This window comes from Rhinolophus sinicus, chromosome 3 (genome assembly GCF_057876585.1).
Source record: "Rhinolophus sinicus isolate RSI-liver-muscle chromosome 3, RSI-T2T, whole genome shotgun sequence".
Taxonomy (NCBI): domain Eukaryota; kingdom Metazoa; phylum Chordata; class Mammalia; order Chiroptera; family Rhinolophidae; genus Rhinolophus; species Rhinolophus sinicus.
The window spans coordinates 180253205-180275016 of record NC_142503.1 but is presented as its reverse complement, the minus strand read 5'-3'; the positions used below and the strand labels follow the sequence as shown (position 1 = coordinate 180275016).

The 21812-nt window shown below is 50.4% G+C and overlaps 2 protein-coding genes across 5 annotated transcripts in view; one reads left to right on the top strand and one right to left on the bottom strand.

Moving 5' to 3' along the window:
* Nucleotides 1-1236: 1236 nt before the first annotated feature.
* On the bottom strand, nt 1237-10750 carry GSTZ1 (glutathione S-transferase zeta 1). 3 transcript variants are annotated; one of them, XM_019733497.3, is made up of 9 exons: nt 10610-10750; nt 7413-7464; nt 6192-6259; nt 5597-5677; nt 5182-5307; nt 4000-4078; nt 3387-3439; nt 2569-2618; nt 1237-1788 (listed from the first exon to the last, which is right to left on the bottom strand). In XM_019733497.3, exons 1-9 carry the CDS (start codon nt 10622-10624, stop codon nt 1662-1664), a joined length of 651 nt encoding a protein of 216 aa, XP_019589056.3. In that variant the 5' UTR covers nt 10625-10750; the 3' UTR covers nt 1237-1661. The 3 variants fall into 3 exon arrangements, with proteins under 3 accessions (XP_019589056.3, XP_074183252.2, XP_019589055.3); XM_074327151.2 differs by lacking the exon at nt 10610-10750 and adding an exon at nt 7751-7851 and having other exon boundaries at nt 3387-3561; XM_019733496.3 differs by lacking the exon at nt 10610-10750 and adding an exon at nt 7751-7851.
* Nucleotides 10751-10893: 143 nt separating this feature from the next.
* POMT2 (protein O-mannosyltransferase 2) overlaps nt 10894-21812 on the top strand; it is a 39012-nt gene continuing 28093 nt past the window's right edge. For both annotated transcript variants that reach the window (XR_016020912.1, XM_019733494.3), the window contains exons 1-2: nt 10894-11351; nt 17880-17964. Coding sequence is in view for 1 of the 2 variants with exons in the window: in XM_019733494.3 (XP_019589053.3) it covers nt 10894-11351; nt 17880-17964 (543 nt within the window). In the remaining variant the exon portion in view is untranslated. The remainder of the gene's footprint in view (nt 11352-17879; nt 17965-21812) is intronic.

Below are 21812 nucleotides of genomic sequence, written 5' to 3'. Positions count from 1 at the left end.
AGCCCCTGTGGCTTGCCGACTGCTGCTTGTTGAGCCCTTGTTTCCTCAGGGCCAGGTAGGCACACAGCTGTGGGCGTTATAGAAGCATGGCCTGAAGTATGGGGCTGCCCTCCTTTCCCAAGTTCATTCTGTCTTTAAAATCCACAGGAGTTTTAATTGCCTATTTCAAATGCCTGAATCAGGTGACTACTGTTAACCAAGCTAAGGAGCTTAGTCTCATCTCAAGTAAAGGTTTCTTGGAGAAAGTGCCGGTGAGCCTTATCCAGCCAGGCAAGTCTGGAGTAACCTGAGAAAAGGGTCCAGATGGCAGCAGGTCAGGACAGGAAGTACCCCTGAGTCACACTCATCGTTGCTGTGTCATAGCTACTCTCCCATTGTGCTCTCTGGCTCTGAAAGGACAAATTCACCTCATGAACAAGAGTGGCCCACTTTAGTCATTCTGGAGCCTGAAACCCCCGTCATCTAAGAGAGAAGGAGAGGCCACAAAGGAGCCCAGGATGAGAGGGGAGAGCTAGGTTCCCTAGGATTGGGGCTGAAGAAAAGGAACTCATGGCTGAGAAATGTAACTTCCATTTGAACCAGACACGTATCTTCATTCCCTGTTTAAACATCAGCCATGCAGGGGAAATGCAATGTCAGGTATGAGACATAAAGGTCTTTTGTTTCACTCCCAAAAGTGATCCCAGTATCCCTACAATATCTCTGCCAAGAGGTGGTCCTAGTTCCGGTTGAACATTGCCAGGCAAGGGAACCAAAGGTAAACTGTCACCCGGTCTCTGTTTCTGTTCCCACTGCCCATGGAGGAGGCTATCTCCAGTTCCCAGGGCCATTCATTCGTGACTGGATTTACCCCCAGTGCCTAATCCTGGGACTGGTCCAGAGAATGCTGCCCCCAAAGATGAGGGACTGGCGTGAAGGGCCCACTTCCCTCTCCGTGCTGCGGGGGCACACAGCGATGGTACCATTCCTAGTCCTGGGAACTTCGCTGGTCACAAACTACTTTCTTTTCTGTTTCTTCTATCTGTTATCTTATAGATCTTGTGTGATTCTCTCAGGCAGGTTTTGGGGCTGATTTCTCTTCCTTGCCATTAGGTCCCAGGGGCCTACCACAGGGTGGGCAAGGGGCTGGCTGACGACTTCTCCTGGTCCAGACACAGGGATTCCAGCCAGGAAGAGTGTTCATTTTCTGGAACTGCCTTAATTGAACAACTGAACATTCGCCTTAACTGAACAAGCTGGGGGACTAGGCTTCAGTTTAATTATCAAATTGCAGCAGGGGCATTCTGTGGAGTCAGGTACAGCGGAGGGGACGGGAAGAGGCGCTCCGATGTCCTTGTGGCTCTCTGGTAAGCTTGCTAGGCATTTTAGTTTACATTCTCACTTCATCTTCATGACTGCCCCATGACAAAGAGTAGGTCATGTTCTCACCTCCCTCCCTCCCTCCCTCCCTCCCGGCACACTCCCACTCCACCCTGCCCTAATTTGACAGATGAGGGAATGAAGGCAGAAAGACTCAGTCTGAAGGCAGATCCAGGGCTAGAGTTCAAGTTCAAGGGCTAGGAGTGCAAGTCTCCTGCCTCTTCAGTTAGGGTTTGCTCGTTTCTAGGCCTGTTCAGTCCACGTAGCTTCTACTCCTGCACCAGTGGGGCCTGGTTTGAGAGCTAGGCCCTCAGCTCAGGAGGTGTGTCTGGCTGCCGGCAGGGGTGAGAAACTTGGAAGGCCTCCAAGGCCAGCAGTGACTTGTTGATACGTCTGATTGTAGGGTAGGGAGTGAGATCCACCTTGTACCTGTGGCAGAGAAACACCCTCCTCAGCCAAGGTCTGCAGGGGTACAGGGAGACTGCCCTGTGGGTGGTGAGGGAAGCACAGATGCAGGCTGGAGGAAGCCCTTGGGGCTGGCCAGGGAAGGGCAGTGAAGGTGGCCCTGCCAGGTGGGAAGCCTTTTCACAGGCAGCTCTCTAGGGAGGGGTAGGTCTTGTGCAGTATCGTCTGGTATCTCTGTTACCTACTGTTCTTATCCAAGCAATGGGTATTTATTGAGAACCTACTATGTGTAAGGCACATAGTAGGCATTTATATACACAGATTCTCTCTCCATCCGTTTCATCAGCTCCTTGGGGGCATTTCTGTATCCCTAAGGGCGCCTAATGCAGTGCCTTCCAGACTCGTTCTCATTCACACCCACTGAAGGGCTGATGGAGGAGAGCAGAGGTAGAGCTCACTGCCGGGCACAGACACACCATGTCTGGGGATACCAGGCTCTTGGGGTGGCCACCAGGTGGGCCTCCTCCTCTTAGGAGCAAGATCACCTGGGCTGTGGCAGGCATGGCAGGGGGCATTCCACTGATTTCCTCTGCACTGTTTCTTCTAGGCCACAGTGGCTGGTGTGGCGCGGCCCAGAGGGCCCTTGGCCAGTCAGGCAGTCTCTGCATGAGATGCTACCTCAGTAGCTGAAGTGGGATGGGGCTGGGGCGGCGTGGAGAGCGGGGTTGGGCTGACTGTGGGAGGAGGCTGGGCATTTGGAGGGGAGGAGCCAGGAAGAGGGAGGGTGGCAGAGCTCTCTCTTACCTCTCGGCATTTGCCACCTGAGGCACTAAGCAGAGATCAGCCATGGACACCTGAAAGAGGGGTGGGGAGGTCTGAGTCAGGGTGTGCACCCCAGACTTACAGGTGGGGCTGCTGTGTCTACTGGTGACTGTACTGGGGTACCAGCCCCTGATGCTCCCATCTGCTGGCTCTTCCATCTGTCCGCATTGCCCCACCCACTCCTGGGTCTGTCTGGGTCCATCCCCAGAGCTGAAGGCTTCTCCCAGGCCATGCTCCAGTTGTTCTGACACCCAACTCTGTGGGTGGCCAGAAAACACTTCATTGCCTCAGTGGATGTACTGTGCTGGTTACAAAATGCTCTCCAAGTCCCTTAGTGAGGGCTCCCAGGAGAGAGGAGATGCCTCAGGGTGGCGGTTGGGGCCCTGTACCAGAATTTTCACAGGGCAAGGGCCTTAGCCTGTAGGAGTCAAGGGCACCTGAGCCCTAGAACCTCAGAATCGGGAGGGACAGGAGACATCACCTAGTCTAATCCCTCATCTGATGCCTAGACCACCACCCCCTTATCCCAGAGATGAGGTCTTCAGCTTGAATACCTCCAGGAATAAGAAACTCATTTCCTGTTGCGGCAGCTGACTAGGAATGAGCCAAAGAACTCCCTAGGAGGTACCTTCTGCCTGGCAGAGAGGATAGCCTTGGTCTCTCCCCTTCCCCCACCCCATGCCTTCTCAGGAAACTCTCTGAGCTGAGCCTGCCCTGGGTGGAGGGAGATGCCTGAGTCTACGTGGAAGAGGGTCAGCATGAGGCAGCAGGCCACTGCGGGCAGGCGTGGGAGGGCTTACCTCGTCCCCCACGCAGTACTTCCCTGCCGTGTTCTGCAGGACCTGTTCCAAAGCTGTGGGGAGGCCACAGGAATCATTTTACTCCGGGCAGAGAATGGGGAGATCAGCCTTTCTGGGCCTTGGCCCCCATGGTTCTGAAATGGGTGGCTGTGAGTGACAGCTTGGGGCGTGTATGCTGGGGGAATATGGAGGCCAGATTTACAGAGAGTTGGTAGGGACATGGGGATGAGATGATGATTTCCTGGGCTCTTCAAATCCAGCTGCCATTCCCTCCCCCGGAGGGGACAAGATCTGTCATTGGCCAAGGCAGCAGCTCTCACACTGACAGGCTGGCACTTTGCTGGCCTTGGTTTCTTGGCTGGAGTGGGCAGTGAAGCAGATGTTGTGTCATCCAGCTCTGAAGGGCCTCAGGTACTGAGGTTCCCAGAAGTACCTGAAGTTGAGGCCAGGTATGGATGCTGCTCAGCCCACTGCCTCCCCAGCCCTGCCCCCTACCCTCTTCCATGCCACTGTCCAAAGATCCTGGGAAACTATTTCAGATGCCTGAGGCCATGGGCACAAAGGCCATTTCTCTGAGGTCACCTTGGGGCAGCTCGCAGGAGTATGGACTCACCATTAAAGCCAGAACCGATGACCTTCTGGGCCCAGGTCAGCCGGTTCTCCTGTTCCATTTGCTGCAGGACTGACAGGTTCTGTGTAGCCCAAGGAAACTCTGATTGGCTTTGGGAGCCCGGCTGGGATGGCTCAGCCAAGCCTCCTCAGGGAAGCTCAGTTCCCACATGTCCCTGGCTGTGTCCCTCCTCCTCCCTCCACTCCTCCAGGCTCCGAGCCCTTCCTCCCATCAGGGCCCTGACGTTAAAGGGGGGTGACGATCCTGGCAGCCTCCTTCTCAGGCGGCCCTGGTGGTTCCTCTAGTCAGGAGGCCTGTGATGCTGGCAGGGATGTGTGAGGGGGGGCGCAGGATGCTGCCATGGCTGTGCCAGGTGTGGCCCTAACCCGAGGCTTCTATCCCTTGCATCCAACGCTTCCCCCTTACATGGTCCCTTGTGAGGAGTGGGAGCGTGATACAGGATGGGGCAATGGGACGGGGGGGTGGGGTGGTGAAAGGCACATAGGAGATCTGGACTCGTTCCATCCTTGCACCCCTGGAAACAGTTCACTTCTGGACTTCAGTCTCCTCATCTGTTAAATGGGGATTACTGTCTGCGACAACCTCCTTTGTTACAAAAGACAGTGACATGGGGACAGGGGCACAGGTGCACAGTCAGTGGTCCTGGGCTCTGGTCCTTGCTCTGTCATTCTCAGCTGAGTGACACTGCAAGTCACTCTACCTTTCTGGGGCTATTTCCTCATTCACAAAGTCAGGGGTTAGCACAGATGAATTGTTTTATTACTTTTCTTTTCCTTCCTTCCTTCCTTCCTTCCTTCCTACCACTGAACATTTATAAACAGTAAAATCTTACAGGAATTCCAATCTACGGTCAGCACAGATGAAAGGAGGCTGCTCTGGTTAAAGGCCGGAGGGGTGGATCTACCCTGCTCAGTCTCTCTGTCACCTGGCCCTTCCCCCTCTAGCACCTCTGGCACGTTCTTGGAAACCCAGGGCTTCTGGGAATATGGTTGCGGACCCAGCAGAGTGGATGATTTCTGGGATCCCTCCCCTCCCCGCTCCTCACCACGTGGTCTAAGCCCCTGAGCAGCCCTCCCTGTCCTCCTGCCACGCTCACGCCCAAGATGGGCACCTCACTGTGGGCTCAGCACAGTGCGCGCGTGTACAAGTGCGCAAGCGCCACACCTGCAGGGGCTGGATGCCGCTGGCGATGAGGTCGGAAATCATGCGCACGAGGCACCTCTTCTTTGGGTCCTGAGGCAGGAGTCTCGGAGTGGGCCGAGTCTCCTCCAGGTACTCGATGATGGCCAGCTGTCCAGAGGGAGCAGTGAGGGGGCCCGCGGTGAGGGGTCCACAGGGGACAGGCCAGCAAACTCCTCCTTCCCCCGTCCCCACCTCAGCTTGAGCCCTCTGATGCCAAGAGGCTCCCCAGGGGCCCAAGCTGTTTGGATTCTCATCCTGCAGCACTTGTTTCCCCATATGGCCAGTCTCCTTTCACTTCCCCAAACAAGCAACCAGCCTTCCTCCCTCCCACAAACATTTATCATGCTGGGAGGTCCTCTCCCCGAGGGCCGAGGGCCATCTCAAGCCCTGCACTCACTGACTGGCCGATGGTAATGCCATCAATCTTCAGGGCCGGCACCTGCTTCATGGGATTCAGGGCCTGGAATTCTTTAGAGAACTGTGGAGACAAGGTCCTGGTGGGCAGGCGGCCTGGCCTGACTTGGCTAAGTCAGAACCAGGCAAGCAGGAAGACCCCAGGTCCGCTGCCCACACTTGAACCCCATCCCCTGGGTAAAGCTCTGGCTCCTAGGCCCAAGGTGACGCCTGGGTGCTCCGTGCAGTATCCCCACCCCCAGGGGCTGCTGAGATACAGGCTTCAGCCCAATGGCCTGGCTAAATGCACCTCACACGCTGGCCACCACGGCAAATCCAGAGGGCCCAGCATGGGGCAAGGACCCACTCACTACCCACCCTCCTGGGGTCCGGCATTGAGAGCCAGGCTGAGGTCTGGAGCCTGGAGCCTGGGCCCTTCCAGTGGCTCCTCCAGCTACTCAGCTTGCCACCCTGTCTCCTCTGGTCTGTGGACCATGCGGTGCCTGTTTACCTTTTTGGGGGCAGAAGTCTGCACCCCCTACTGGTCTCTCTCCAAGGCCTCCAACTCCCACATTGTGGCCTGGGGGCATTCGCCTTACCTGCTGGCCCCCATCCTTTACCAGGTTGATGGGCACTGTCTCATAGTCGATGCTTTTCAAGGCCAGAGCTAGAAGAGATAACAGACAGGAGTCAGGGGACGGCCTCTGGCCTACTTTCCAGGATGCTATGAGGCTGCAGAGGGAGGCTTCTTTCTCCGATAGGTAGTCAAGGCCAAGCTTGACCCTCTCCCCTCCCTCCAGCTTCCCTGGTCACCACCTACTCCCCTAACTCTGTACCCACAATGGGGCCCTCATGATTGCCAGTCGGTCTGAGGCAAGAGCAAAGGAGTGAGGGGAGCACAGGATGCATCAGTTTGCAGAGAGCCTGGGAGAACGGGCTCTTCCTCAGTGCTGGTCAGCTCCTCTGGAGAGCGAAAGTGCTTGAGGCCAAGGAGAGACCCGTGTATGCAGGCCCTAGGGAGACAGTGCCCAAGCTGCTCTGGTTTCTGGCCCTGCCAGCGCAGAGGCTCTGGGCCCAGGGAAGGCGTCTTCTCAGAGAAATGTGTCCTCGGGCACCCCTGTGCTTTTGCGTTCTGATTCCAGCAAATACCAAGTGACTGGGATGGGGGAGGGGTCATGGAGGCTGGCTTCCCCGTGAGGTCTAGGTTCAGATTTCATCATTCATTTGCTAGCTGTGCAGTCCTGGGCAAGTTAACTTTGTGAGCCCCTGGGCAATGGGGACAATAACAGTATCTCCCTCCTAGGGTTCCGAGGTTTAGGTGGAGTTACGCACTCAAAAGCACTCAGCACAGTTCTCCCTCAGCATGAGCTGCTAGGATTATGACCTTTGCAAAGGACCCCATTAAACTGAGGGAGGGAAGGATGAACTGGGGTGGACAATGGCTAGTTCAGTTTAATTTGCCAGATCAAGTAAGATAAGAGCTGAGGAAGGCCAGCTGTTTCCTGCCCGTTACCAAGGCCCTCTGGATTTTGTGGGCCCGCTTTAAGCATAGTTGCTAAGGGGCTTTGGAGACTAGGGTGGGAGAAGTGGCAGGCCCAAGAGAAAAAACAAGTCTCCTTTCCTGCCACCCCCACTCCTCTTGTTGGACTTCCTGAGTGGCGGTGCGGTTCAGGCTGAAGGCTCCAGGAGACTGGGGGTGCTGGTTGCTAGGGGGTGAAGCTCTGACAGAGCACCCCTTTGCCCCAGGACAGCTTTTCACGCAGGCCTTCCTTTAACCTATCCTACCACAGCCAGGCTATTGGTGGAGGCACAGTTCTTACCGATTCGAACTCTCCAGGAGCAGGAGCTTCGGAAATAGGAATAGAGGATGGGCTGAGGAGAGAGAAGGAGGGTGTACATTAACCCGCGCTCGGTGGGTTCCCAGCTCCAGGAACCCACTGGAGAGGGGCACCAGCATCCAGCCAGGGGGGTCCAGTCCAAGCCAGCACTGTTTCTGCCATCCCGCCAGGTCTCCTTCCTTAGGCTTGCGTATGGGCAACTCAGGCCAGGCACAGAGCTCTCTGGGTCAGAAGCCACGAGTCCCGTGGGGTCCCTTGGCTCCAAACTGTGTTGTCACGCATTCTTGAGGGGAAGCCAGCCTGCAAGTGCCCTCCTTTACCTTGCCAGACTCAGTCATGGTGCGTGGTGACCACTGGCCTTCAGAGGAATGTGCCCTTTCACAGAAATGCAGGAAAGGAGGAGGGACCCTGAAGGGTGGGTCCCATCAGCCAATGGGGAAGTTGGGCGAGGCAGGTGTCAGGGGGACTTTGCCTCAGGTCAGAAAGGGTATCTTTCCAACTTGTGGGAAGTTTCTTATGCTCCTGGCGGATAGGGTGGCCTGATTTTGAGCTAGTAGTTCGTGTGGTGCAGTGTGTTGGGAGCTGGCATACTGGGGTCTAGTCCCAGTGGAGGAACCAGCTCTGTATGACCTTGGACACAGCCCTGCCTGCTCTAGTCTTCAGCTCCCTCATTTGTAAAATGAAGCGTTGTCGTAAATGATTGTTTAGATTTTTTCCAGCAGTAGTAGCAGATAGACCAGGAATTCTACTTCTTCATGCTTTGGTGCCCCTTGCTTTCAACCTCCCACCCACCAGTCCTCCAGGATCTCAGCTGGTCTCATAAAAGTAGCTGGGGAATGTGCCCATTCACTCCAAAGCCGAGGTCTCAAGCTGGTAGCCCAATGTTCTGTTTGGTCTACACAGTAATTAAAAATGTCTCAGTTATACTCAGCCCTCCCCCTATTTGCGGGTTCTGCATCTCTGCATTCAACCAACCTCAACCAACCCTGGACTGAAAATATTTGGAAAAAACAAGTGACGTTGTTGCTGACGTGTACTATATAGTTCCTGGGATGGTTGCATCTGTACTGAACATGTACAGACTGTTTTCCTTGTCATTATTTCCTAAACAATACAGTATGGCAATTATTTACATAGCAGTTACATTGTATTAGGTATTACAAATAACCTAGAAATGATTTAAAGTGTACTGGAAGTTATATGCAAATATATTTTATATAAGGGACCTGAGAATCCTCAGGTTTTGGTGTCCACATTGGGTGGAGGGGCCCTGGAACTAATCTCCTGTAGATATCGAGGGATGACTGTAGTTGCCAACATTAAAAATCAGGATGTTTCATATATAAATCCTGTTGTCTTTTTTCTTTAAAAAATTTGGAGACAGCGGACTCAGCAACAACTGACTGGAGCTGCTTAAGGGCCCCCGTCTGTCAGAGCACGCCCTCTCTGATCTGCCATGGACCCCACCTGGTCCACTTTTCTCATTTTTGTGACCTTCAGGACCCAGGCGGCAGCTGAGTATGAGACCGCTCCTCTAAAGTTCAAGGGACTCAACATTATCCCTCTGGTGCTTCTTGGGTAACCGGCATTTCCAAGCAGGATCCAGGGTAGTTACCAGTAATTAGCATTCATGAATCTTCCTACGTGGATTCATGTAGGAGAACTCAACAGAACTCATGAGGGAGAACTCAACAATATTTGTCAGGTCATCCCTGTCTACCATCCCTCTGACTAGACATTTCACCCACGTTCTCTCTCCCCTTCCCCCCTTCACACCAAGCTGCTACCTCACCACACCTAAAGCACCACCTCCATCTTCTAGGTGGGCAGGGGCACAGCTGAGAACCCAGGCTTTTCCAAGTTGGTTCCCCGAGCCCTGCAGTTCCAGCCTGTATTGACGGCCCCTTTTGTGGGGAAAGTGAAGGTTGTTCTGGCAGGAGGGCAGGTGATGGGCAGTGGGTGTCCTTGGAAGGGCAGGAGCTGGGTGGCTACAATTGGATGCGCCACATTCAGAGGTGCATCCCTTTCCCTACCTGGCCAGGCAAGAGGGGTCCCTGGGGCCACGACAGCGACTGCTGGTGAAGGATGGGACCACTAGAGAGCTGCAGACATCAGCTTAGAATCCTTGAAGAAATGCCTTTCCTAATTACTATTAGGTTGGTGCAAAAGTAATTGCGGCGTTGGCAATTATTTTTAACCTTTTAAACCGCAATTACTTTTGCACCAACCTAATAAATGTTACTCCTTTGACGTGTACGACGGGTGACCAGAGTCACTGTAAATGTCCTCAGGTTTTCTACTTATGGGCCATTGGGAGGCATACTGGAGGACAGTTTAACCAATGATAACTATATAAACCATCCCATGTTCCTTTTTACACGTGTAGAGCTAAATTTTAAACCCAAGTATCCATTTTCTTTATTCCCACTCTTGGAAGAATTTTGTTTCCAGTTCAAATACAGATTCTGATCACTGTAAATTTCACTTTTCATCTGTCTCTTACACAAGGACTTTAATGACTCCTAGAATCCCGTTTGGGAGCGGGAGGGCTCTCCGTTATTAAAGTGATGTTCTATCTCACCTGACGTGCCCGCCACCTTCCTTCGAGCTACCACAGCTGTTCTCAAACTTTATCGAGAATTTAGTAACTCATCTGGGGGCGCTTATTAAACATGCAGATTCTCGGGCCCCTTTCTCCAGAGATGGATACAGAGGCTCTGGCACGGGCCCCGGGAAGCTCCTCAAGTGACTGTGATGACTTAAAGCGCCGCTGCCTCGCCTGGCCCCTGGGGCTCTCAAGGGCAAACGTTAACTGTTAGGGCCTTTCGGGCCGATCGGCCGGGCAAGGAGCACGCAGGGCAGCGCGGAAGAGGCAGGCGAGGGACAACGTTTATAGTCCTCGTAGCGGGGGGTGGGGAAATCAGGCGAAGCGCGAGGGGACAGCGACGCGACGCTGCCCGGTGCGTGCCCCCAAGGTGCGCCGCCGCCGGCCTAACACGGCCCGGACCACGGGTCCCAGCGGCCCGCACGCAGGCGCAGAGCGGACGGCGCGGCGCGCTTCCTGCTGGGAGTCGTTGTCGGAGCTGCGGCCCGGGCCGCGCGGCGCACCTCTGACTCCGCCCCCCGGGTTTCTCAGTATTTCTGAGTAGCTCCCCTCTCCCCGGATGCGTGGCACACACCTTCCCCGCTTGCATCTCGCACTTCGGGCGACACCGCTTCCAGGCCAGTAAACTTCGCACCTGGGACGCTCTGACTCGTCAGCTGAGGCCCAGTGAGACCACGACACGTCAGAACGTTGGCTCAGGTCTCAGTAAAAGGAGGGGTTGGACTAGAATGATCTTTACGGTTTCTTCTAGCTCGCCCCGCCCTGTCGCCACGCTCCCAGTCCCGGCGCTGCTGGGAATTGCAGTTCCTTGCGCCCGTTTCCTCCCCGGCCTGGCCCGCTCGGCTGTCGCGGTCCGTCATGCTCTGCGCCACTAGCCACCTCCTAGCGGCCCGGGAGGCCGCCGCACTCCCCGCCCACCAAAGAGGCCGGGGCCCCACGGCCCGCTGCCGGTGTAAGGAACTACATTTCCCAGGGCACCCCGAGGTGCCCCTTTGTGGCTTCTTGGCAGGGCGGCTCGCAAGACTTAGTGTGCCTGCGGGCCGCAGGGCGATCCTGAGGAGGGGAAGGATGCTGCAGGCGGTGGGCGCAAGCCTGGCAGGATCCGAGCTGCGTCCCCGGAGGGGCCGCTGTGGACCCCAGGCTGCTAGGGCCGGGAGCCGGGACGTAGCCGCTGAGACTGCAGCGCGGAGCCCCAAACGGCTTGTTTGGGGCTCGCGGCAATTCGAGGCAGCCGGCCGGTGGGCCCTGCTCGCCCTGGTGACGCTGCTGTCCTTCGCCACCCGCTTCCACCGTCTGGACGAGCCGCAGCACGTCTGGTGAGTGACTCTCCGGGTACCAAGGCAACCGGGAGGGAGGGACGCACCCTCTCATTGGCCCGGTGGCCCAGAGGGGGCGGGATTCACAGGGAGACGGGCGGAGTCGCGCTGGAGGGGAAACTGAGGTTTCCGGTGGTTACCTTTGGCTAAGAACAGTCTATGTAAGAAGAGTCTTTGCTATAGTCAGTGGCAGTGGGATTCCTAGGATCCGAGGAAGCAGTTTTCATGCCTTCCAGGGTCTGCTGCGTGCAGTGTCTCACCTGGCTCTCAAATCGTGGCTCTTAAAGGTGCTTTGAACTTTCCAAGGATAACTGGACATTTTTGTACAGAATTTCCTAAGGCCTGAGTTCCCAATCTGCAAGATTTCCAGACATCAGTGGAGGGGAAAATTCTTAACTGGGTACCTTCATCCTGGGGAGCAGGGACAACTTAGTTGTCTAGGGATGGTGACAGGGGTTCCAGGAAACAGGTCTAGGGTCATCTGTGGGGAGAGATTTATTTTCTTAAAGGTTTTATTTTGTAAGACTCACTTGCAGGACTGAGGCATGGCCAGATTTCATTACATAAGCTTACAAAGTTTCCAGTTGAAAGGAGGAAAATTTTTAATTGAAAAATTTTAATCTGAAAATTCATTTGGCCAATAAGGGATACAATATTTTCTCATTACCACTGAGGAGAAAAGTGTAGGGATGTTAGAAATGGAACTCCTTGACCGAAAAGCAAGCAAGCTAACAAACTGTCAGGGCCACCCTACTTGGACGTTAATAAATTAGTTTGTTGTTGTTTCATGAGTTTTGGCAGAAGACATGAGACTCCTGGGTCAGAGACAAAGGACTTACTACGGACAACACAGGAAGCAGGATGTTGGAGGTAGTTCCCCCTCCTCCCCACCAAGTCCCACAGGGCGATGCTATGGGCTCAGATGGATGGCTGCACACGTGGTAGGTTCCCTTGCAGCTGAGGAACGATAAGCTCGGGGACTCTCCTGTTTTATAGCAAGCGGTGAGCAAGCTTACTCTTGTCCTGGAGAGAGACATTCCCTCATCTTTCGAAGTGGCTTGATGTAAACATAACTCTGAGAAATAGCCCAGGTAAAGTACAGTCAGGGCCTTACATTGTTGCATACCCAGCGAGATTGTGTGGCAGGACGAGACCCATGGAGGATTGTCCCTCCCCATGTCTCACCCCTCTATCCTTCATGTCTTGGCTTATAGCACATTTTCATATGAATGTGCTACTCCATTGGCTACTCTGATGAACCTGACTGACAGATGCAGGGACCAAATCTGTTCAGTTTGTCTCATACAGCATTTAGTTTAGGCTGCTCTCAGGAGGACTCTCAAGCAGCAGGATGAAACCAACCTGTGGTGCTAACCACAACCATGCCTTCCAGGGACCTGGATTCAGCCACCTGTGAATAACTGTGGGGGCATGGGGGTAGGGAAAGGACCAGTAGGTCTTATTTCATATACTGTGTTTCCTCCAAAATAAGACCTAGCTGGACAATCAGCTCTAATGCATCTTTTTGAGGCATTATGTCTCCCACCTTGGCCCACGCGAACTACTATAAGGTGACTTGACAACCATTGTACTCAACCAAATGGTCATTAGCTTTATGCTCTAAGACCATCTCACGCCAGCAAGAAAATCCAGGTGACTGAACTAGAGTTAAATTTGAATCCCATAGATGTCCCCAGGCTGATCTGGAGTTGCTGTTAGGGGAAAGAAAGACAAATCATGCCCAGGAAGGTCAGGGAAGAATCTCAAATTTTCAAAATAGGTTTGTATAGCCAGTCACACCTTTTATCCTGATCTTTACCCCATTGGTGGCCAAGAGGAGATGAACCCTTTCTGGTGATGGCTGCGTTAGGTGACCAAACTGCTTTACTAAGGTGTCTGAACCCAGACAGAAGTAGAGTCAGAAATCTTTTTGAGAGAGCTCTTCCATGCCTGACAATATCATATGCCTGTGGATGGTAGGGAGTGTGGAATGTCATCGAATATCTTGACTATTGGCCTATTATTTGGTGGCCACTGACAAAAAAAAAAGGTGTACCGTTATCAGATTGCAAATGGTCTGGAAAGCTGGAAACATGGCATAGTTTAGTTTCAAGGCCACAATGCTGTATCTAGAGTCAGATGATTGGACTGGAGCAGCATCAGCAACACTGTAACCTGACAAAGCGTCAGCAGCATTGAGGCACCAACGATAGCCCACAGAGGGGAACAGAACCCTAATATATTCAGTTGTCTTGGAGCAGGCAGGGTCAATACCCCATGCAATGTGGCTTCCTTTATTGCAAGCAAACAGGCCAACTTTTGGCAGGAGTCACAAGCCACCATAGTGCAGTAATGGCTTCTGCTTCAGAAACATATACGTAGTCCTTTACTCTGTGCCCAGTGCATGATGGTCGGTGTGTTTCCATGCCGGTGCATTGATGAATCCACGTGGCAATGGCAGCAGTCTGGCTGGTGCATGATTGACCAGCAGCTTGATCCAGTCTTATCAGAGTTCTGGCCCCTCCTGTGGACATCTATGTGAGTGATCCAGATTGTCCCACCAGTAGGCAGCCATGATGTTTTCCCACAGTTCTCATCTCCAAAGAGAGGTGTTTTTTATCTCTCAGTATATAGTTTTCCAAGTGACACACCAGATGGCTAGGCCAATGGGCAAAGCCCGAGTAAATAAAAATATAACTTGTTTGTTTCTTAGGAGTATTGTCTAAGGCCAGGGTGCAGACTTTCAATTCAGCCCATTGTGTCGATCAAGGCCTTACTGCAGTTGGCCTTCCAGAGTTGTCACTGGGGCTGGATGACTGCCGCTGCCCAGTGGACACCATCAGCATTTAATTGAGCCTAACTGAACGTCAGTGAGCTAGGCACAAGCATTGAGAAGAATCTCTGTGAATCAAGGGCTCCACTGAGCCAGTGGCTTTGCTTTAAGTGGTTGAGTGGAAGATGGTTTTTCCCAAAGCAGGAGCTGCCACTCCTTCATGAAAAATTGAGATGCTTCTAGGGCCAGGGCGGCTGTACTCTTGAATATACCATTTCCATTTCACCAGCAAGGTTTGTTGAGCCCTTCCCTTTTTTGCCATAGATTCCAAGTTGACCCGCCCCAAAGTGGCAGGGGTCCTAAGGCCTTCCTGGTGAGTCACTCAATTTCAACAAAGGCTTAGTTGATAGTTGCCCCTTTAAAAACTGTGTACTTGGTGCCTGAGTCCAGCAGGTGGCGCTGTTATCCCGGAGAATGGCCTCTCTGGGCACTCCCGCAGCCATTGTATCTTTAAAGCGGTGATTTCCCGTTCTGTTCTTGGGATTTGTATTATTTCTTCTGGACCACAGGGATCAGCCCTCAACACACAACAGTCCCTGAATGCGATGATCCTCTTTAACACTCATGGGATCAATACCAGTTAGACATTCAACAGTGGAAGCCACCGTAATAGTAAAAGGCCCTACCCACAAGGTCACTTGATCTTTGCTTCCCCACTGGGAACTTGCTCAAACACTATCAGTTGAATTTTCAGCGCTTTTTCTCTCCTTGAATTAATGAATCTAATCGTCTGCATCAGTGGCTACAGTGACAGCCACCCAGAGATCACACCATCCCCCAGTCAGGAGTGTGGGGAGTGCTGGATGCAGGGGTTGGAGGAAGGTTCTTTTTTCCTTTAGCCCCTTGATACGCTTGGCACCACTTCCTCCCCCGTGTACTGCCCTGTGTCCTCGGCTTGGGGGCCCTTTTCTTTCAGTCCCTGTACACACTGCTATGGCACCTTCAGTAACCCCTGCACCTAGCAAATCCTCCCCCCATAGGATTGAATAGGGTGGACATGTGGGCCCCTGATTTCGATAGAGTCCTGAGTTTGAGTTCCTTGCCTCCCTGGAGTTGCCCCGTACTAGGAGGGGTGTGTATGGCCTTCCGTCCTCTTTCGGGACAGTGAGACCTTGGCCCTACCTTTCATCATCTTACTCCTTAAAGCAGCTGAGGTTGTGTGTGTGTGTGTGGGGGGAATCACAGGACACAGAGGGAGACGGTGGTTCTGAGCCTTTGAGAAAGGCTCATTTACTGCTGGCTTGAGAACACAGCTCAGCCAAGGATCTTTCAATGTTTTCATTTTCCCAAAGTTCTACATCGTGTAGCAAGGTCCTTACTGCTGGCACCATGTATGTAAGTTTTAGAGACTCCTTGATTCGGCAGCCACGTCCACATTGCCTTTCGGCAGGGGCGCCTAGGCTTGCTGCCCTCTCGTCATGATTGCGTCGCTTCCTCCTTCCCCCAGAAGAGAGTGAGCAGTAACCACGGCAGCACTTAGACCATTTGTTTGCGTCCTGCCTCTCCCCACTCAGCCTCATTAACAAGCATGACAGTGAGGGACTTTTACTACCTTCCTTGCCCACTACTGGGCAAGAACATTCAGTACCAGATGCTGAGGAGTCTTCTCGTATCCAGTAACCCAACCTGGAGGTGTCCTTGTCCTTTCTCTCACAGAAAGCTATGTCTCAGCATCCTCTGCTTGTCACCAAAACTGTCAGGACTTGGGATTTTATTTTACCCTATGTGCAAGCTAATAAGTTAGCCGGTCACTGTTCTATAGATGCTGGCAGCAGACAAAGTCCTGGATCAGAGACCAAGGACGTTATTTCTCATGAAACAGCAAGCAGGATGAGCATCAGCGTGTTGGCATCGGTTCCCCTTGCCCCCCAAGCCTCACATGATGCCGCGGGTCTGTGCCTGCACACGTATTGGGTTGTATCTCAGCTGAGGAATATTGAGCTGGGGGAATTTGCTGTAATACAATAAGCAGTAAACAAGACTGCTGTCTGTTACAGAGGGAGACGCTAACTCTTCCCTCAAGGTTGCTTGCTTAAACAGAACCGTGAGAAATGGCCTGAGGAAAGAGCAGTCAGGACCTTGCATTCCTGGCCTACCCCGCCCCGCAAGGTCTGTAGGAGCAGAGCAGGAGAGTCAAGGAGGACAGTCTCTCCCAACACAAGCTGCAGGGAAAACCAAGAAGAAATGTGGATATTACTACAGCAGGTCCTCCATTAATGGCGATTAACGTTTTGTTGTAACCATGAGATGCCACAGGAACTTAACTCTTGTTTATATCAATTAGCCTACGGTAAAACTGGTTTTGTTAGACATCATTTCACTGAAAGTCACAGAACCTATTGACGATGTTAAGTGAGGACTTACTGTACTAGTTTTACCTGGGAAATTTTTGAAGTAAAAATCTCATACCCCTTTGTCAGTATGTTTCCAAACAGACTTCAAAACTAACCACAAATATTGGTTCAGTTTAAATCGTGCCCAGCATGTGTGGGACTTTATAGTCTTCAGAATTCTGTCACATGTCAAATGACTTGAGCCCTAACACCTCCCTGTGAGGGGGATATGGCGGATACTATTATTGTCTCCATTGTGTAGATGAGAAAAGAAACCTGAAGAAGCTGAGTGAATTTGCTAGGTCGTGCTGTTAGTAACTGCTGGAGCTGGGACTGGATCTCTTCTTTTTGCAAATCTATTTTGTCACACTCTTTGGAAGTTATTTCTCTCTTTGACATCACCACATTACTGTCCTCACTTCATGTCAAGCTGCGTGCTTATAGGATGCAGAAGCAGATTTCCTCTTCTGTCTCTGTTGGACCCACTAAGTTACAGAAAAACAAAAAGAACCCTGCATTTTAGGGAAAAGCATGCTCTGCCTATTATTTTGTGTGTCAGTAATAAATACTATGGAAGCTGACCTGGGGATTGGATAGTCACTAGAAAGCAATCATTCTTCTGAGCTGCAGGGAGAGACTAACAAACAGAAATGTCCAGGCGCTGCTGGATAACTGCGCTGCCACCATAAAGCACTGTGTAGGGTGTAAAAGGTGTTATGTGGTTGTATAGAAGAACAAGGCTTTGTATTAGAATCACTTATTTACTTGCAAAATAATTTGTGCAATGAGGATCGGTTTTAGTTAGGGTCCTAGTAAGAAAGCCCTCAAGACCAGTGAGGTCATAGTCAGCTAGTTAGTCATCATAAGTTGATGAACAAAATCAGACTTCTGTGACAACCATGGCTTATAGGCTCTCTCTGCCCACAATGTAGTTTGTGGTAATAGTAATGTAGTTTCTAGTAGCAAATGTAATCTCAGTGTTAGAAGGTAACAGCCTTGGAAGACAACTCTTACTACAAACCTTTCTATATTATAGGGAAACTCTTTGCCCTTTTAAAATAAATAGAAGCTCAAGATACAGAATAAGTATAGATTTAACTTATAAATTTATGATAACTGGTTGGTAAATATTTGCTAACCCTTTTCGTCTGCATAAATGAAGATTAATGACCAGCTTGATGTCTTGCTTCCTCAAATCACTTGTATCAAAAGCTTTTTTAAAAAAATTCAAATTTTCTCATTAATTGCTTGAAACACATAGCTTTTGGTTTTAACTGAAATTTTAACCATGTTTTATTTATTAAGGCAATTTGGATTATGTGATAATTTAAAAATTCTATTCTCTTTTTGTTTTTCCTTTAGTTGGGATGAGACTCACTTTGGAAAAATGGGAAGTTACTATATCAACCGCACCTTTTTCTTTGATGTGCACCCACCTCTGGGAAAGGTGAGCAGGGTGGTGAACAACTGTCCTAAGGGTTGGAGCCAAGCCTTGGTTTTGGACTTAATTCTCAGCCTTGTAGAAAGAATTTCCTGACATTCCAGACCAGTTCCTTTCATGGAAAATCTTTGGTGTTTTTAGGGGTATTTCTAACTCCGAAATGAAGAGAGATTCCATCAACTGATGGATGGATAAGCAAAATTAGGTATATTAATACAATGGAATATTATTCAGCCATAAAAATGGAATGAAGTAGTGATACATGTTGCAATGTGGATGAATAGTATAAACATTTTGCTAAGTGAAAGAAGCCAGACATAAAAGGACACATATTGTAGGATTCCATTTATATGAAATGTCCAGAGTTGGCAAATCCATAGAAACAGAAAGATTAATAGTTGCCAGGATCTGAGGGGAGGGAGGATTGGGGAATGACTACAAATGGGTGTCGAGTTTCTTTTGGGGGTGATGAAATAATTTGGAATTAGGTAGTGGTAATGTTAGCGCAACCTAATTAATTCAGTACAGAAAAACCACTGAATTATATCCTTTAAAATGGAGAATTTTATGGTGTATGACTTTTATCTCAATTTAAAAAAAGAAACAAAAGTGGGGAGGCCGGCTGGCTCCATTGGTTAGAGCATAATGCTCATAACACCAAGGTCGCCGGTTCGATTCCCACATGGGCCAGTGAGCTGCACCCTCTACAACTAAATTGAAAATAGTGACTTGACTTGGAGCTGATGGGTCCTGGAAAAACATGCTGTTCCCCAATATTCCCCAATAAATATTAAAAAAGAAAGAAAGAAAGAAATGGAGAGAAGGACTATGTTGCCTAAAGCAGAAATAGCTTAGGGGAGCTAATCTTCACAGGGAGTGAAACTCCTCTTCCTCTCCCCACTACCAACACATTGTTTGACATGTTCCGTTTTTCAATTTTTAATTGGGGAACAGTGTGTTTCTCCAGGGCCCATCAGCTCCAAGTCAAGTTGTCCTTCAGTCTAGTTGTGGAGGGTGCAGCTCAACTCCAAGTCCAGTCACCATTTTCAATCTAGTTGCGGGGGGCACAGCCCACCATCCCATGCGGGAATTGAACTGGCAACCTTGTGAGAGCTCACGCTCTAACCAACTGAGCCATCCAGCCGCCCCTCCAGCAGCTCAGCGGCAGCTCATTGTCTTCAATCTAGTTGTGGAGGGTGCAGCTCACAATGGCCCGTGTGGGAAATGAACCAGCAACCCTGTTGTTAAGAGCTCACGCTCTAACCAACTGAGCCATCAGACTGCCCCTGGCACATTCCTTTTACATGTTTTAAGTTAGAAATTCCACCAATCAGAATTCCTTTTACTCTTTTAAAAACAAACACCTCTGAGAAGGCTAATGGATTAGCCCTGACATTCACTCAGACCTTTCTTCCTAACTGGAGGCTGAGCTCTTCAGCATTGAGGGAACAGGAATTTGCCTTTTATGAAGTGGGGGAGTGATCTTGGAGCATGGAGTACTTGGGGATGAAGGCAGGGGTGAGGGAAGGCGGGGCGATCTGTGACAGATGGGCTTAGGGAAGCAAGAGAGCATAGGGTAGGACCAGGGAGGAGGCCCCTACAGGTGGGATAGGTGGCCTATTTCAAAATTAGAGCAACCCTATGAAGTAGGTACCGTTGTATCTTCATTTTACAGATGAGGAAATGGGCTCAGAGAGGATAAGTAGTTTCCCATAGGGAGCAAAGCTAGAAGTGACAGAGTCAAGGTTCAGACGGGCCTAGAGTCTGCGCTCCTAGCCATTATGCCACACTGCCTCGTGAACGTGCCTTGCCTCAGTACTCGGACTGTATCTGTTACTGCCATAGAATTAAGCAACAGTGTGGTGAATATTTGCATTGGGCTTGCCTGGGAACCAGACCTCTGGCAAGGAGATTTTCCGTAGGAAACCCAGCCTAGTCGTTCAGCTGGAGCCTGCCTGTCCATTTTTGGAGTTCCCTAGTGCTCAGTGAAGACATGTGGAAAGCACTGGCTGATTTGTTTTTAGTGAAGCCTTCCCTTCCTCACATCTGGCCCCTGTGTGGAGGGAGAAATGTGAGGCTTCTTTCTAAGGCTGCCCCTAGGAGAGTGCAGTCCATCTACTCCTCTGAAGTATCTCCTGGTGGTCCTGTGCTCTACTTGGTTGAAAGAGAGCGGTGAGCAAATTAGAAACCTGTGCGAAGGAGCAGAGTAGCTTTCGTTGGTTCAGAGTCCAGGCCAAAGAATCAAAAAGCCCCTTGAAGTGGTGAGCAGGAAGTTTTCTCCTGCCGCGCTGAGGCCGTACCTGCCGGTTCACACGGGCGCCCACCCGGGGCGCCTGGGGGCTCTAGTCAAATAGGTACTTGTAAGAGAAATAAAGATGCCTGCACATGGGAAACAGAAGGAAGTCAAAGGCCCAAAGCTACTTTTCCTTACATTTCTATTCTTCAGAGGTAACTGTGGGTCATCTTTCTTAACAGTTTCTTATATATCCTCTCAGAAACTTTTTATAGAACTATCAGTGTATGTACTTATACATACATATTAGTACACACGAACAACACATTATGCAAATGGTCGGACGAATTGTTCAGCAACTTGTATTTTAAACATGATATAGCGTAATTTCTTTCCACATTAGCACATAAAGATGTACTCCATTCGTTTTCATGGCTGTATATTATTCCATCATACAGATGTGCCATAAATTATTTTACCCCTCTTCGCTTGATGGGCATTTATGTTATTTCCAGTTTTTAGCTGTAACAAAAGGTACTGCATGAACATCCTGTACGTTTATCTTCTCAGAGTTGTGCAGGTTTATCTAAAAGATTCTTAGCAGGCAAACTAAAGAGTCAATTGGATATTTAAATTTGTGTTAGATATTGCTGAAAAAATACTGTAATAATATATATTCCCACCGATGGCATATGGGGGTGCTTGCTTCCCCCACACCATTGCCAGCACTGGTATGATTATACTGTCAAAACTTTGGCGATTTGAGAGCAAAAAATGGTACATCGTTGTTTCCATTTGCATGTCTTTATGAGTTAGGTTGAACATTTTTTTCATATGTTTATTAGCCATTTGTATTCTGTTCTCTATGAATTTGCCCATTTTTCTTGTCGGTTGTTCTTTTTCTTATTGATTTGAATGAGTTCTTTAGTTAGGAAATAAGCTCAGGGCTACTTTTCACCTTAAAGGAACTAAGAGGGCACAGAATTTTGCCTGTTAAGCACATGGCATAGTGCCAGCATCACCTGTTATCCTCACAACCCCCTGCAAGGAAGGTTTTATTACCTGTAGTGCAGAGATAGTAAGTACTGTCCACAATGAGACAGCTAGCATGTGGGGTGCTGAGATCCAAACCATCTGTTCATGTCTTCGCTCTACCAGACCAGCCAAGCAGTCTGGGAAGTCAGACCAGCACCAGACAGATTTGCCATCTGAGATCCCACGTGGGAATGAGCATTCGTTTTGATTGTCACCTGTCAGTTTTAGTTCATCTGTGTATTTGGATGGCTCTGTCTTTCTAATACCTTATATTACTTTATATTAAATTAATTATATTAATTAACTTCTGGACCCAGGATTTCCTCCCCGCTTTTTTTGTTTTTAAACAAAAGTCTTTATCATCACTTACTGCTGAACTTTGGCTTCTGTACCTTGACATGGAACTATAGAGAGTGACTCTGTTTAGAACTCCTTGGAGAAAAAACTGAGCTGGTTAGTGGTCCACATCCAAGCCCCCACAAGCACTGCTGCTGGGAAGGGCTTGCCCTCCACACGCCTCACTGGAACACAGGAGCCCTCCTGGGGTGACCTGGGGCTGTTCCAGGTGCTGGGTATTCGATGACAG

Bases quoted from the DNA above. Each gene is read 5' to 3' on its own strand.
- GSTZ1 (XM_019733496.3), bottom strand. The intron at 5,678-6,191 runs GTAAGGCGAATG...TTGTCTCCACAG, and splicing joins TAAAGGATGGGGGCCAGCAG to TTCTCTAAAGAATTCCAGGC. The intron at 1,789-2,568 runs GTAAGAGAGAGC...TCTCTGCCACAG, and splicing joins CAGGTGGCAAATGCCGAGAG to GTACAAGGTGGATCTCACTC.